The following is a 14,622-nucleotide window of genomic DNA, read 5'->3' as shown; positions in this document are numbered from 1 at the left end:
TGTGAAAGCAAAAACTGTTCCTTCCTCAACTGCAACGCGAAAGGAAGAGTGTGAGCCTCAGCTGGATATTTTTTGGCATTTGATTCCACCTCAGTGTTACGTGAACACAGAAGGTTTTCCTCAGAGAGCTCCAAAACAACAACAAAAACATACTTTTCGACACAGAGGCAAAATCCGCCTTCAGTTCACACTTACAATGCCCATTTTCCCAAGGAGAAGCTTTTCGTGAATAACCGAGACCCAGATCTAACACACTTCCAACAGGGTCCCTTTTGGGCTTTTGGGAAAGCCAAGGCAAGATCAGTGTGAGGCCGTGGTGATGTGCAGGAAGAGGGCGAGGGGAAGGAGGTTCACCTGAAATGCATTAGATACAAAATAGCAAGGACTGTTAATTCTAGCCATTATTGTACTAGCGTTTACCGGGCCCCAACAGACAACACGAGTAATGACAGAGTATCATCCATACTCTGGAGAATTAATTTATTTTTTGGTCATTATGCCAGGCTGCCTTCCTGATTTCCATGGAGTAGCTGCCATGGACCTGGGGCTGTGAATAAGGCCAATGCTATTCAGCTCTGATTGTGAGAGATCAAATCCAAACAGCTGAGGGTAATGGGCTCACAGAGTCTGCTCATCGAATCATTTTGCCAAAATGACAAGAGCAAAAATCTAATCATTCTGAATATGTTAACCCCCTGACAGCTGGACTGTGGGATTTTTTTTGGGGTGGGGGGTGGCGGAGAGGAGAGGAGGAATGCATGAGATGATTCTGCACTGAGCTATGTGCAGGCTTCAGAACTAATACAAAATTCTAGTCCTATGTTGTGATTAACATGGGGCTGTGGCCTTTGTAAATAAATACACACCTGCATACCTAGTGGATTATGAAGCCTTGAATCCAGCTACATGTTGTAAATTCTACAAATGGAAACATTTTCCCATGAAGGAATGATTTGCTTTTATTCTTAAAAAGCTGCCTTTCTGTAGGCAACCACGGCTGGTTTAGGTGAAAACCTCAATAAAGTAGAAAACTATTTGTTTCTTATTTCAGTCCCTGGCCAGTGTGACTCATTTCTATAGTTTCCAGTCCTCAAAACTGCTAGTCAACTAAATTATAACTTATTTCTACTAGCTACTGACTTTTAGCACATTCTGCGGTTGATGTACAGTTGATTTACTGTTTTGGACCCTGCCTGTAGTTATCATGCATCATTTCCTTAGAAATAAAAATAGCCCTACTGTGGATAGTTCATGGACTGATAAAAATGCACCTAACAAGATTTGTATGTCAGTGGAACAAATTCAGAAAATAAAGTTAAAATATTAGCATTATTTTTTTAGGTCTGAAGTACTATATCTTGCAGAAGCCTAGACTTTTGACTAAAGTGAAAGTATCCATGAGAAAGAAAAAAAGATTTAAAGAATCAATCTAGCTTAGATAAAATCACACAGGAACAGCTAAATTGTAGAGCTTTACAAGAGTCAGCATTTACATAAAAATAAGCAGAGTGGGATTAGTGCGATATAATCAAAATGGATTTGAAATTTCTATCTCTTTGCAAACAGTTTAAAATGGGTGCTTCATAATCCATTCTTAATTTTAACCCATAAACTGAAAAAAATTAAATAATCCCTTGGACTATTTTCTTCGTTTAGTTCCCATTTCAAGTTAACATCTCATCCTCTGAATGCAACCTTCTCACTTATACATTGGCAAACAAGTTTTTGAAGAATGGTGACTTCTACTTTGCTTCTAGAAAACTGGTTAGCTGGAATCCTAATGGTTTTGAAAATTCATGCAATAGATATAGCATAACTATGGTTTTATCGTTTTTTACGGGTCAAACGAAGTGGCAACAGTCATTCAAGAATGGCGAACACAGTGTTTAAGTACAGAGAAGTTAAGTAACTTAACCAAGGTCACACAGCAGGTATGTGGGGAAGGGGAAGTGGCACTAAAATACGGCCTGGGGTGCTTAGATGTTTAATTGTTAGTAGTTTTTGTTCTTGCTTTCCCTCCCCTCCGTCACCTTCCAACCCCAACTGTAAGCTCCTTAAGGGAAGAAATTCATTTCAATTTATACCTTCTTTGCATAGTGTGTATATTAAGTACTAAATAAATGCCTGAAATAATAGAGTAGAGGGGTGTTTCTTGAAAAGCAGATTTGTAATGGTGCACAGAACTTTAAATTATGGTAGTTGTGCAAACAGACTGGCTTTAAGTTTACAAGGAAACTAAAAATAGTAGGGTAAGGTTATAATAGTGGGAGGTTTACAACACTTGCTTTAAGATTAATTTTCTGAATCCATCTGATTCCTTAATCTGCAGATATTTGATGGTATGATCTCTCTCAATGGTTGAATCAAAATATTTTAAAAGTCTAATTAGCTGACCCTGAAATATGCCAGTCCCAAATAAAACATGTCTGGGGGACAGATGCGGCTGCTTTACCCAACCATGAGTAATATCTATCTGACCGTGCAGAATTGTTCCTAATTCCTGTTTCTGTTATCAGGTGAGAAAAGAAAGTAAAGAAGGCACTTTTGACCTTAAATGGCCTTAGAGTTGGAGAAAACAAATAGATTGTGCAGTTCAACACATAAGGAACACTTGAAAGAATTCATTGCAACTGAAGTAATGTCCTATTTACATTTGTCTAAACACATCTCTAGGCACTACAAAGATGAGGCTTGGCGGCTGTACAAGACTTTAGCAGGTCAGTTCTTTCTCTGATTTAAATGAACAAGCCCGTGAAGGAAGTTTGATAGATAACAAGGAAAAAGCCTGATGGGTGATATTAAGGTCACTGCCTTAGCTCTGAATCCCTTTCAACTTTCCCAATGACTTATCTTTAAATATACAATATACCATCAGTGAATATGTGCCTCAAGTTTGTGGATAGTTTTCCTAGAAATTTTTGTGGCAACTCATCATCTGCAAATGGCAATAGGCAACCGTTCTTTTGCAACTATGTGAAAAATCTCAGATACAGCCTCTAACAATCCACCAAATCAAGCTGTAATTAATTTCTAAAGTGAGTAAATTTTTATCCTGGTTTGGTAAAGACTACCACCTCATCAATAACGTGTAAAAGGAAGGAAAAAAATTACACTAACAACAACAGGATATTCCTCTTTTTTGGTAACAGATGTCAACCTCAGTTAGATTCAACTCAACTTATTAGTGCACGGCTTTTAGCCAAAAGCAATTCACATTTGCAGAACTATACTATCATGTAAGCTTAATAACAGAAATGTGTTTAAAAAAATATATGTGATAAGACACATATGGGAGAAAAAATCTGTACATCTTTTAGGTCTCATCACACTGGAAACTCGAAAAGCTACATTTTTTGGTAAACTCTAGCTGAAGAGCATTAAAATTCAGATTAAATTCTCTATGACATTTTAAAGATGTAGGCATGCCACAGCTTTATACATCGTCAAGTCTTGAAAAGAGTAGAGTTTCCATCTATTTGTAAATATATTGATTGTACTTAAGGATATACAATTTTCATTCTTACCCTCAGAAGCAGTGCTTCAGAGTAAAACCATTAGAGGGGTCCAAGGTACATAATGTGCTTACATTTATTAGACATACATTTAAGTTCTTCTTTATGTAAATCGTAATTAATGTTTAGAGGAGATTCCCTAAGGCAATGAAGCAGGATATAACTATGCAGGTATTAAGAAGAGTTAGTGGGAGAGGGAGTGGACTCCCCCTTCTAGACTGTGAACACCTTGTTGGGTAGGGACCGTCTCTATATGTTGCCGATTTGTACTTCCCAAGCATTTAGTACAGTGCTCTGCACACAGTAAGCACTCAATAAATATGACTGACTGACTGAATGAATGAATGGACAAGAAGTTTTAGAGGGCAATCTATTGATGGAGTGAGAAGATACAGACTGTGGAAGACTACTGACTTTCCTCAGTTCCTAGGAAGTTAATGGAAATAAAGTGAACATACTCTAGACTGTAAGCTCTTTGGGGGCAAAGAAAATGTCTACCAACTCGATTGCATTACAATCCCTCAAGCCCTTAATACAGTTCTTTGGGCACAGTAAGCACTCTACAGATATCATTGACTGATTGATGAAGATTGACCATCATGTTCTGACATCTGAGTAATGGCTGATGATTAATAACATTCATTCAATACATTTTAATTGATCCTAATACCAGATTAAGGCATGTTTGGGTAGTGTGCTGCTGTAAAAGCAACTGATTTAATAAACAAAAACCACTTGACAGTCACCCCACCCTCAGCCCCAGGGTACTTGTGGACATAGTCTTACATTCTGTCATTTCCCCTGTCTGTCTCCCCCTGTAGACTGTAAGCACCATGTGGGCAGGGATCGTGTGTACTGTACTTTCCCAAGCACTTAAAACAGTGCTCTGCACATAATAAGCGGTCAATGAACACCATTTGTTGATTGATGGATTGTGCGGCTTAGTGAATAGAGTACAGACCTGAGAGTCAGAAGGACCCAGGTTCTAATCCCGGCTCTGTCACGTGTCTGCTGTGTGACCTTGGGCAAGTCATTTAACTTCTCCGTGCCTCAGTTTCTTCATATGGAAAATGAGGATAAGTGTGTGAGCCTCATGTGGGACAGGGACTGCGTCCAACTTAACTTGTATCTACTCCAAGGCTTAGAACAGAGCTTGGCACATAGGAAGCATTTAACGAGTACCATAATTATTACTATGATTATTATTATTATTCAAAAGTCAGAAAGTCAGGTGAAGAGACAGGCAGGTTTACCGCTGGACTGTTGGGAGGTGACGACTGCAGTCAAGAAACAGCAAATGAGTAGAAGCCTTGATCTACATGTGAATAGACTTTGGGAAGATTATGGAGCACCTAGACACTGCAGGTGTCAAACAATGGCTGAGGGATGGCACATGAACTGTGACAGCCATACCTGCCCACACCTAGCAAAGAACACAACACAACACAACACTTTTAATGAATACTCCTACAACTCCTCTCAATGTGAGCATTGGCTTTAAAGCATCAAATCAGCTCTCTCTCCCTCCTACCTAACCTCACTGATCTACTACAATCCACCTTCACACTCCACTCCTCTGTCACCAACCGAGTTGCTGTACCTAGATCTCGTCTATCCCACTGCCAACCCCTCCGCCACATTCTCCCTCAGGCCTGGAACTCCTTCCCACTTCATATCTGACAGGCCACTACTCCCTCCACCTTCAAAGCCCTCCTAAAATCACCTCTCTTCCAAGAGGCCTTCCCTGATTAAGCCGTCATTTCCCCATCTGTCCTCCCCTGTACGTCATCTATGAAATTGGCTGCATACCCCTTAATGACTTTGATATTAACTCTAGCTCCACAATACTTACGCAATTATCCTCATCTTCTAATGTTTCTCATATTCCTAATCTATTTTAATGTCTGTCTTCCCCTGTAAAATGTAAGCTCCTTATGGGCAAGGGACATGTCTACCAACTCTGTTGTACTATACTATTCCAAGCACTCAGGACAGGAGTCTGCACACAATAACAGCTGAAACAATACTACTGATTGACTGACATGTCATCTTTGAATGTGATGGCAGCCGAATATGATCTCATTCTACACTAACTCTACCAGGGCTGCAGAGTAATACTACTACTACTATTACTACTACTACTAATTGTGGTATTTGTTAAGGCACTGCACAAAACACTGGGGTAGATACAAGATAATCATGTTGGATACAGTCCCAGTCCCACTTAGGGCTCACAGTCTTAATACCCATTGTACAGATGAGGCAGCTGATGCAGAGAGAAGTTAAGTGACTTGGCCAAAGTCACACAGCACACAAGATTAGAACCCAGCTCTAAAGAGTGGTGATTTATAAATGAACCCTGGGCTACTAGACTGTGAACCCGCTGTTGGGTAGGGACCGTCTCCATATGTTGCCAACTTGTACTTCCCAAGCACATAGTACAGTGCTCTGCACACAGTAAGTGCTCAATAAATAAGATTGAATGAATGAATGAATACTATAGAGACAATAGGTCTGGTTATTTTTTCTAGGTTGCTGCTTACTGCATTTAATTCATGCTTCTCTTTTTTATGGTATCAAATATTTTTATCCCCCAAACTCCCCAAATCATTAAAACAAAATTCTTAAAGAGAGGAACTGAAATTTCCTGCAGTCTTAAGAATAAAGAAAGAAAACCGTTGAAGTTAGAGACTATTGAAATGATAGGGTTATAGCACTCTCTGGACAGCAAAATCAAATGCTGTCTCTGTAGGTAGTGGAAATCCCACTCTGGCTGAGACTTGGGCTCTAAATAAAGCCAGCACGACAGTCTGTCAGTCTCCTTATTAAACCTGCAGGGCAGACTTTTGTTGAAGGACTGCATTTTTCTGTGGTGTACCAATATTCCAGTATTTATGGCTGCACCACTCACTCTGACAGACAAATGTTTGATCCCAAAGATTACCAACAGAACAACCCAAAGCACGGCTACACATGAGCTTAATAAACTCAAACCGATTCTGCTTTAGAATACCCTCCTGCCACTTAAAATGTAAAAGGTTGCTTAATCTGGTTTCCATTTCTTCCTTTTTATACAAGTGAATTTAGTAGTCATGAAAGATGTTGGAAACCAAGTCATCTATTTATCCACAGAGCAGGTATAATACTGGGTTGGATTACACCCGCTTTCTTCACTTCCCTACTGTCAGTATGTGTCAGGCATTCTCTGGAAGGACTACTTCCAGGTTTTGTCTCCAGGCCTTCATGATGAAACTGCCCATGTGGTTATAGTTGGGGAGCCTAGTTTGGTAATACAAACCAAAATGCCATGGGAGACTACAATCCAGATTGAGCTAAATAGCTCATTTAATTTAAGAGGGGGGAAACGCCCCCAAAATCGAAACATTAATCAGTTGGCTTTGACTCAGTTTTATTATTAACCAAGTTTAGATTTAAACTAACCTGGTGGGGTTGGCATTCAAAAAACCCTCCAGGTGAGGTTTGTCTCCTGGGGCTAACTATCTGTTGTTCTCTGCATGGACTCTCTTTTTATTTTTGCTAAATTACTAGACATTGCATGAGGCTGCTGAAAAATCAACAATGACCCTTCTCAAAGTACAACTGTATTTCAGGACAAACCTTATCAGTGAGTGTAAATTGCTTGTTTTTGGAAGAATGCTGCCACTTTCAGGTCACTAAGGTGTCACACGAGTCAATCAGACATAATATTGCAGGGGCCACAAACTGAAAGCAATTAAGGCAGATAGAAAGTAGGGGTGTAAATAAAACTGCCATATGCAGCCCAGGGCATTGGTACAGTCCCTTTTAATCTACTGATATTACCTGTTCCAAATTCTCTTTTACTCTGGTGTTTGACATCTGAGAGAAAGGGTAAAACTCTTTGGGCAGAGAGATATTTTAAAGCCCTTATTTATAGGGGTGATGAGCACCAACCACAATGGTAGTTGAGTGGGATAAACAAAATGTGCCCTCAGATATGAGTATACAGTTAGTGGAGCTGAAAGCATAGCGTAGCAAGTAAGCAGTAAACAACACTAGACAAAAAACAAAACAAAAAACAGTGTGGTCCAGTGGAAACAGCACAGGCAGAAGACCTGGCTTCTAATCCCAGATCTGCCACATATCTCTTCTATGACCCTGGGCAAATCACTTAACTTTTCTGATCCTCAGTTATCTCATCTGTAAAATGGGGATTAAGATTGGGAGCCCTACATGGGCTATGGACTGTGTCCAGTCTTTATTAGCTTGTCTCTACCCCAGCGCTTAGAACAGTGTCTGGCATAGAGTAAGCACTTAAAGAGCATCACTAAAAAAAAAAAAAAATCCCCTAAAATGGCTGGACCATCTGGTAAAGATAGTGTATTTTTTTCTTGAAACAAAAAATACATATCATCTACTGACATCACTCAGGTTTAAAGCACCTCTTAACGAAGATCCTGTATTTCTGAGACTTCGGCCCTTAAATCACTGGGATGTTACTTGCCTAGGAATGAAACAAGTGTCGTAAAAATCCCAGCAATGAGTCTCAGGTAGCTAGTTCATCCTTCCGAAATACATGGTATAAAAAGTAAAATCTATTTCAAAAAGAAAAAAAAATCATGAAAACAGGATGGTGAGGTCTGGATACAGAGGTGCAAACTATTCCCATGTGCTTCAAAATCATTTGGCATACTTTCAGTGATTTCCGTCTCTGTCAGATCTTTCCAAGGCTTGCAATTAAAAATGTAATCTTTTTAACATGTGCAAAACCCCCAAGGCTACGAGGACTATGTATTGAATATGATTATAATATTCTTTGGCAGCTATTCATGGACAGCATGTATTAATTTATATAAACTGGGCACAACTTGGGCCAGTGACTCATCAGGGATACATGAAAAATCAAAGCCTGTCCCTGCTGATTGGGGATTTTTTTATGACTGCAATTATGGATTAACTTGAATTCCAGTGTCTCTTTTATGGTCTTTTAATTTTTTTTCTTTGCATGGAGTTCATTAAAGTTGAAATTTCCAACTGATATAAAAGTAACTTACTTTATGGGAATGTTTCTAGGTTTTGTCTTTTCAGCAGCCTGTAAACAGAAGAAAAAATGCAATTAAGCAACATTAGCAGGCATAATCTTTCCAACCGGTTACCAGAACAATAAGCAATATAAAATGCTCTTCAGAAAAATAATAAGCAAACCAAAGCAGGCTGCTGTAGATAAGCAGGCTGGAGACTAAAAAACATTTCCTGCACAGAAAGCATTCCTTCAGGGGAATAGTGTTACCTGCCCCAAATTAGCTTTCAGGCCCAGGCAGCGGATGACATGTCTTTGTCCTAAGTTCCCATCAGAAGGAGCTGCCCCAGTGCATTCCCTGAAGCAGAATGCTCCTTTCTGCGGTCTATGGATGCTTGGGGTTTATTTTGTTGTTGTTGAAGACCGGAGGTGTTTAGAAGCCCGCTCATTCAGAATGATTACGATATTTTAAGGTTGGTGGTGTGACACCATCCATCTTAACGATACTGTCTCGACATCAGTCCAATCACAACCGCAACAAAAACGGAAAACGGGTTGAGCGGGGTCTATTTCCAAAACAATTTTTAATAGCCAACAACAGAAAAGGGCAAAGGATGACCAAATGCTCAGATCAATTTCCTCTTGTGAAACCTTTGAGAAAACACACACCAAATCATCTAAATGAGTAAATCTCCGGGCCTCTCGGCCTGCACCGCCTTAGACATGGAGCCTGGTTCCAGTTTATTGCTGAACCCATTGATCTGTGTACAGTCCATTTATCATTCATGAAAAGAGCTAGTGATCTTCACAGTATATTAGAAGAAACAACTCAGATCATCTGTCAACGGCCCTCTTATTTCTGTTTCCCTCTCCACGGGGATTTCATCTCCTTCGATTCTTCTTGAATTAAAATGTTGCTAAGCAACACAGCTGGGGGCACTGATGGCAGAATGGCTACAGTCTATCAAACTGTTCAAGCAGCTGGAGGTTTTAGTGGTGGGTTTCTTTTTTTCATACTTCCATAGCATAATTATGTAATCTGAACCAAACTTGTATACTTCTACAATTGTGAACACTATATAAATAACATTTTCATCCAGAGTGGGTTGAGATGCTATCGTAATACAAAATCATTGCTGTCACATTCTTTTAAAATGTTGTATTTCTTCTCCCCTGTTTGCCGCAGAACTAGTCTGTCAGATATTTAAATGGGAAAGCCAGTCAACTTGTTTCAGAGATCACCTATAACACTGGAATGTAGAATTTTAAATGACAGTCCTAAACACACTGGATTCACTTCACACCTGTGTGCTTAATTGCAATTTATGGCATTTCAGAGAAAATGAGCTCTTGAAATTAATGAATTTGGTGGGTGGTTAAGAGTCAAATTTTGGAAATAGAATTTTTGGTTTTTTGAAGATCACAGTCAGTTGTAAGGTCAGGCAATAACCATTAACATTTTTGGGTATGATAAGGCAATGTAGTCAAAACATTTTCTAACATCTGTCTCAGGTTGAATCATTGGTATATATATATATATATATGGAGAGAGAGAGAGAGAGAGAGAGAGAGAGAGAGAGAGAGAGAGAGAGAGAGAGAGAGAGAAGAGAAGCAACATGGCTCAGTGGAAAGAGCACAGGCTTTGGGCTCAGAGGTCATGGGTTCAAACCCGGACTCCATCAATTGTCAGCTGTGTGGCTCTGGGCAAGTCACTTAACTTCTCTGTGCCTCAGTTACCTCCTCTGTAAAATGGGGATTAAGACTGTGAGCCCCCCGAGGGACAACCTGATCACCTTGTCACCTCCCCAGCAGCTTAGACCAGTGCATTGCACATAGTAAGTGCTTAATAAATGTGATTATTATTATTATCATATATATATATATATATATAAATGGTATTTGTTAAATGTTTACTGTGTGCCAGGAACTGTACTAAGTACTGGGGTAGATACAAGATAATCAGGTTGTCCATGTCCCACATGGGGCTCATAGTCTTAATCCTCACTTTACAGATGAGGTAACTGAGGCACAGAGAAGTTAAGTGACTTGCCTAATGTCACATAACAGAAAAGCGGCAGAACTAGGATTAGAACCCAGGTCCTTCTGACTTCTGGGCCCGTGCTCTATCCATTGGGCCATGCTGCTTTTGTTGGTAGCAGGGGAGTGGGATAATAGGTGGACTGATTTCTAGAATGCTTTCAGTAAATCAGACTAAGTACACATCATAGAAGTGCATCTTAATGGACCCTCCCAATTCTGACAAGGTGAGAAAAGTGTGAGCAGGCCTTTGGAAAATATTTCATCATTTACCCCTTTCATGCAGTCCATAAACAAGGCTAAGATCTCTCACAATATCGTGGTAAATTTACTTCTAATCTCAGCTAAAACCTGGAAGTGTTGGTTGGTGACGAACCAAGAAAAAGAATGATTGATCATACATCCTGCCTTAACAGGGATAGTTTAGCAATGTTGTGGGCAGTTGAATCACTTAAAAAATATACATATATAATCCAAATGTTCTAAAAATAAAAATAATTCCAGCTAAATTAGGCTGCCAACTTTTGTCAGACTCCCAGCTGTTCATTGTAAATTCTTAAATTTTTACATTTGGCCTGGAACTTGCTCAAGGAATGCTAAATTTAGGTTTCACTGCTCCTGGGAATTGTGGAATGGGTATCCCAGAATGATGGGGGATTTTAAACTCACACTTCCCCCCATTCTCTTTCATGGATACCAAGAAGGAAAGGAAAGCTAAGGATTCCACCTGAAAGTTGTAATTTTTTAATAGCAAAAAACATGGCGAGCCTACTTAATTTGGACTCTAGATAAAGCTTAAAGCTAGTACTCACTGAGTCAGCCCATTCGTTCATTCATAAGGACTGGGTGCCTATTATGGGCAGAGAACTGGAACAGGCATTTGGGAGGGTAAAATACATATCCCTGCCTTCAAGGAACTTATTAGAAAACACTCAAATTAATGAACATTAGCCTTCTGTAGTTCCATTTCAAGTATTTTCCCCTCCTATATATATTAGGTAAAATGTTGGGAGCCATTCAATGACAGACAAACTGGAAAAAGACATTGCGTCACATGTTAAACTTTGATTTAGAAACATTGTTTGAAAATGTTCTCTGCAGCAGGTTCGCCAATTAGGTCCAATTATTTTTCTCTGATCAGGAAGAAAGCAATCTTGTTTTGCGCAGTTTTCTTTGAAATGTACATTTTATATAACTTCATTATAGGAAAATGCTTTCTTCAAATTACTTTTTTTCTGGGTTGCTTAGCTATTGACTCAAATTGTCTACATTGAGTAGCTCTCTTTGCTTTGATAATTAACTTTTGATCATTACTGAATTTAACAGCTCTAGTCAGCTGTGTTCATAGTCATCCTCCTCAATTACTTCTACGCTCATCACCTTTAATCTTTGAACAAAATGATCTCATTGAGGCTCTATCATACTAGCTAGGGAGTTAATTTTTGTTCCTCATCTTTATGATTAAGTTAGATTTCTTTCAGATGTGATATGAATGTTGATTACTAGTTTTTAAAAACAAAGAAAATAATTTTTAAGAGACTTTTTTGTGTAATCTGTATTACTAGGGGATTTAAAATTAAGGGGTAGCCTGTGAAATTTTTAAGGTGAAAATACATCTTTTATAATGATAGGGTTGAGAAGTCAATCCTAAATCATGAGGCATGCTTATGGAGACACTGCAAAAGGAATATAATGAAAATGAAAAGACAATGCAGTTCACTAAAAATAAAGGGGGTTTACATTTTGGGATTTAGCTTATTTTGAGTTTAAAAACATACACTTAAAGTAATTTAAGTTGATTGGAAAATGGAGGTTAGATAGTGAAGATAGGCACCTCAATTTGTGATTTTGGTTTGCTGTGTTTCTGTCTCATATACCATTTCCTTAAAATTACACTCATTCTAGAGCTACTCCTAAAGAGAGAGGAAAAGAAAAATTTAATTGCTGAGAAGTAAATGGCTAGCACTGCTATAGTCGGACTTTTTTTTCCTCTTACAAAGGGGACATATTTTTTAATGTTCAAATCATAAGAGGGTATAGACTTTGAAAATGAGTACTTGAAACTAAATCACCATTCCTACCAGGAATAAAGAAACATCCGTTCTGTTTCCTGGGCCTTTGGAGAGATGAGAAAGATTGCCTTGAATGACTGTTGAAAAATATTAAACCAGTCAAAATGGCAGGAAGTTTATCTTTAAGGAGCATTTTTGAGATTCATTTTTGGCCTAAATCTGCAGAGGCAAAACTCAGGGTTAAGGGCCTAAACAACATTAGCAGGAAACCCATATTTTTAGAGCCAAGTTTCACCAGTTCCATTTTTCAACTGCTCTGAAAACATTGATGTGAACTAGCCTACCTGATGACATGCTATATTTCAAATCTGTCTTCTCCCTACCACCCTTCTTTCTCTGCTTGGGCTCCTTGACTTTACTTGACTTGATTTTACTAAAGTTTCTGTATGACTTTAGGGCAGTGGTCAGAGTTCAGGCAGGTTTATGGAATTGTCAACCCTCCGATGCTCTTTTTGGAGTTGGTCCTTGATTCTTTCCTCCCTCTCCTCCCTCAGAAAATAGCCCTGAGGACCTATTTTACAGAATTGTCCTTTGCTGCCTAGATCACCTGGGCTGCTTACTCCTCAGACTGCTCTCTCCAGGAAATGTAAGAAATTCTATTTTCCTTACTGGTAGACATCTTACTGGGGGAAGTTGGGAGTAGAGGTCTTCCTGAAGCTGCCATAGACTGCTATTCTAAGGCAGTAGATAGACCAGGATGGTTCTGTTTCAAGTACTATGCTTCTCTAATTCCAAAGAATGCCTTTGAATTGGATGCTTTCTCCTTATGGTGGCTATGCTGTCACAACATACTGGCCTATAGCAAATCAATCTCTTCAGAATAGATGTAGCTAAGACTTAGTTCATGGTTTCTTTTTCAAATGCTCCTAAAAACTGTTCAACAATTAGAAGCTTGATAAAGTGCCTACTTTTGTCACTAACGGAATTTATTAAAGTTTTTCAAGCACTTAGTAGTCAAGCCAGAAATGAAATCCAAGACTTCTAAGTTTCATCCCATTACTCTGGTCATTAGGATGCCTCATCTTCCTCCAAAAGGAAAATGGGGAAGAAAATCCATGCACAGTGAATGAATTCCTCATTGTTGCATTACTAAAAGAACAAAAACTTCCTAAAGAACAAAAACTCCATCAGAGAATAAGACCCTTGGTATGTACCCTTTGGAATTCTTTCAAAACCGGATATCACCCTAAATTGAAATTAGAGTGATCTCCCATCCCTTCTTAATAGCACTATTCTTGCACAATGGCACTACTGAATTTTAATACCAGTATTTAACAGTACTTTTTCCACTTTGAGACAATATTCTGGTTTTGCAGTACAAAAGACAGAGAGATTTAGACTCTTCTCACTACGCTTTTCAAAATGTGGCCACCCTGCAAAATACTGAAAATCGAAACATCACATGTTTGGGAGTACATGTGTAGCTATGTGTGTCACAGCTACTGGCTCATGTGCCCATGTACAAATATAATCCAACCTACCCTCATTTTAATTACTGAATCATTCCCTAAACCAAAGCTAAATGAGAGATTACATGGCCACTCCCAGTATTTTTGATTGATGAATATTTAGTACAACGTTCTGGACATCACACAAGTTAAAAATCTATACTACAGAATTCCAAACAAACATTAAATCTGGCTTCCTTAGGCCCACTCTGCTTTGTATATTTTAAAGAGAGCATTACTTGTTTCCTTTAACTAGTTAATATATAAAACAAATCTCAAGCAGTTTGTCTTTCTGTTCTTGAGGAATCCCAAAAATCAAGAACAGAAAAAAAAACCTTGCAAAATATATAATTTTGTATCTAACAGAAACTCCTTACCATCAGCTTTCAAGCACTCTATCAGCTCACCCACTCCTACCTTACTTCACTGGTCTCCTAATATAGCCCAGCCTGCGTACTTTGCTCCCCTAGCACCAGATTTCTCACTGTACCTCAGTCTATCTCACTGTTGACTCCTTTCCCAAGTCTTTCCACTGGCCTGGAACTCTCTCCCCC

General features: G+C 38.9%; 1 protein-coding gene across 1 annotated transcript in view; it reads right to left on the bottom strand.

Moving 5' to 3' along the window:
• Positions 1-14,622, bottom strand: part of AFF2 (AF4/FMR2 family member 2) — a 361,545-nt gene that overhangs the window by 76,839 nt on the left and 270,084 nt on the right. Inside the window, exon 12 of the mRNA XM_038747704.1 lies at positions 8,546-8,583. Within this exon, the coding sequence (XP_038603632.1) occupies positions 8,546-8,583 (38 nt within the window). The remainder of the gene's footprint in view (positions 1-8,545; positions 8,584-14,622) is intronic.

Source organism: Tachyglossus aculeatus, chromosome 6 (genome assembly GCF_015852505.1).
Source record: "Tachyglossus aculeatus isolate mTacAcu1 chromosome 6, mTacAcu1.pri, whole genome shotgun sequence".
NCBI classification, from domain to species: domain Eukaryota; kingdom Metazoa; phylum Chordata; class Mammalia; order Monotremata; family Tachyglossidae; genus Tachyglossus; species Tachyglossus aculeatus.
This window is presented reverse-complemented; position numbering and strand designations above follow the sequence as displayed.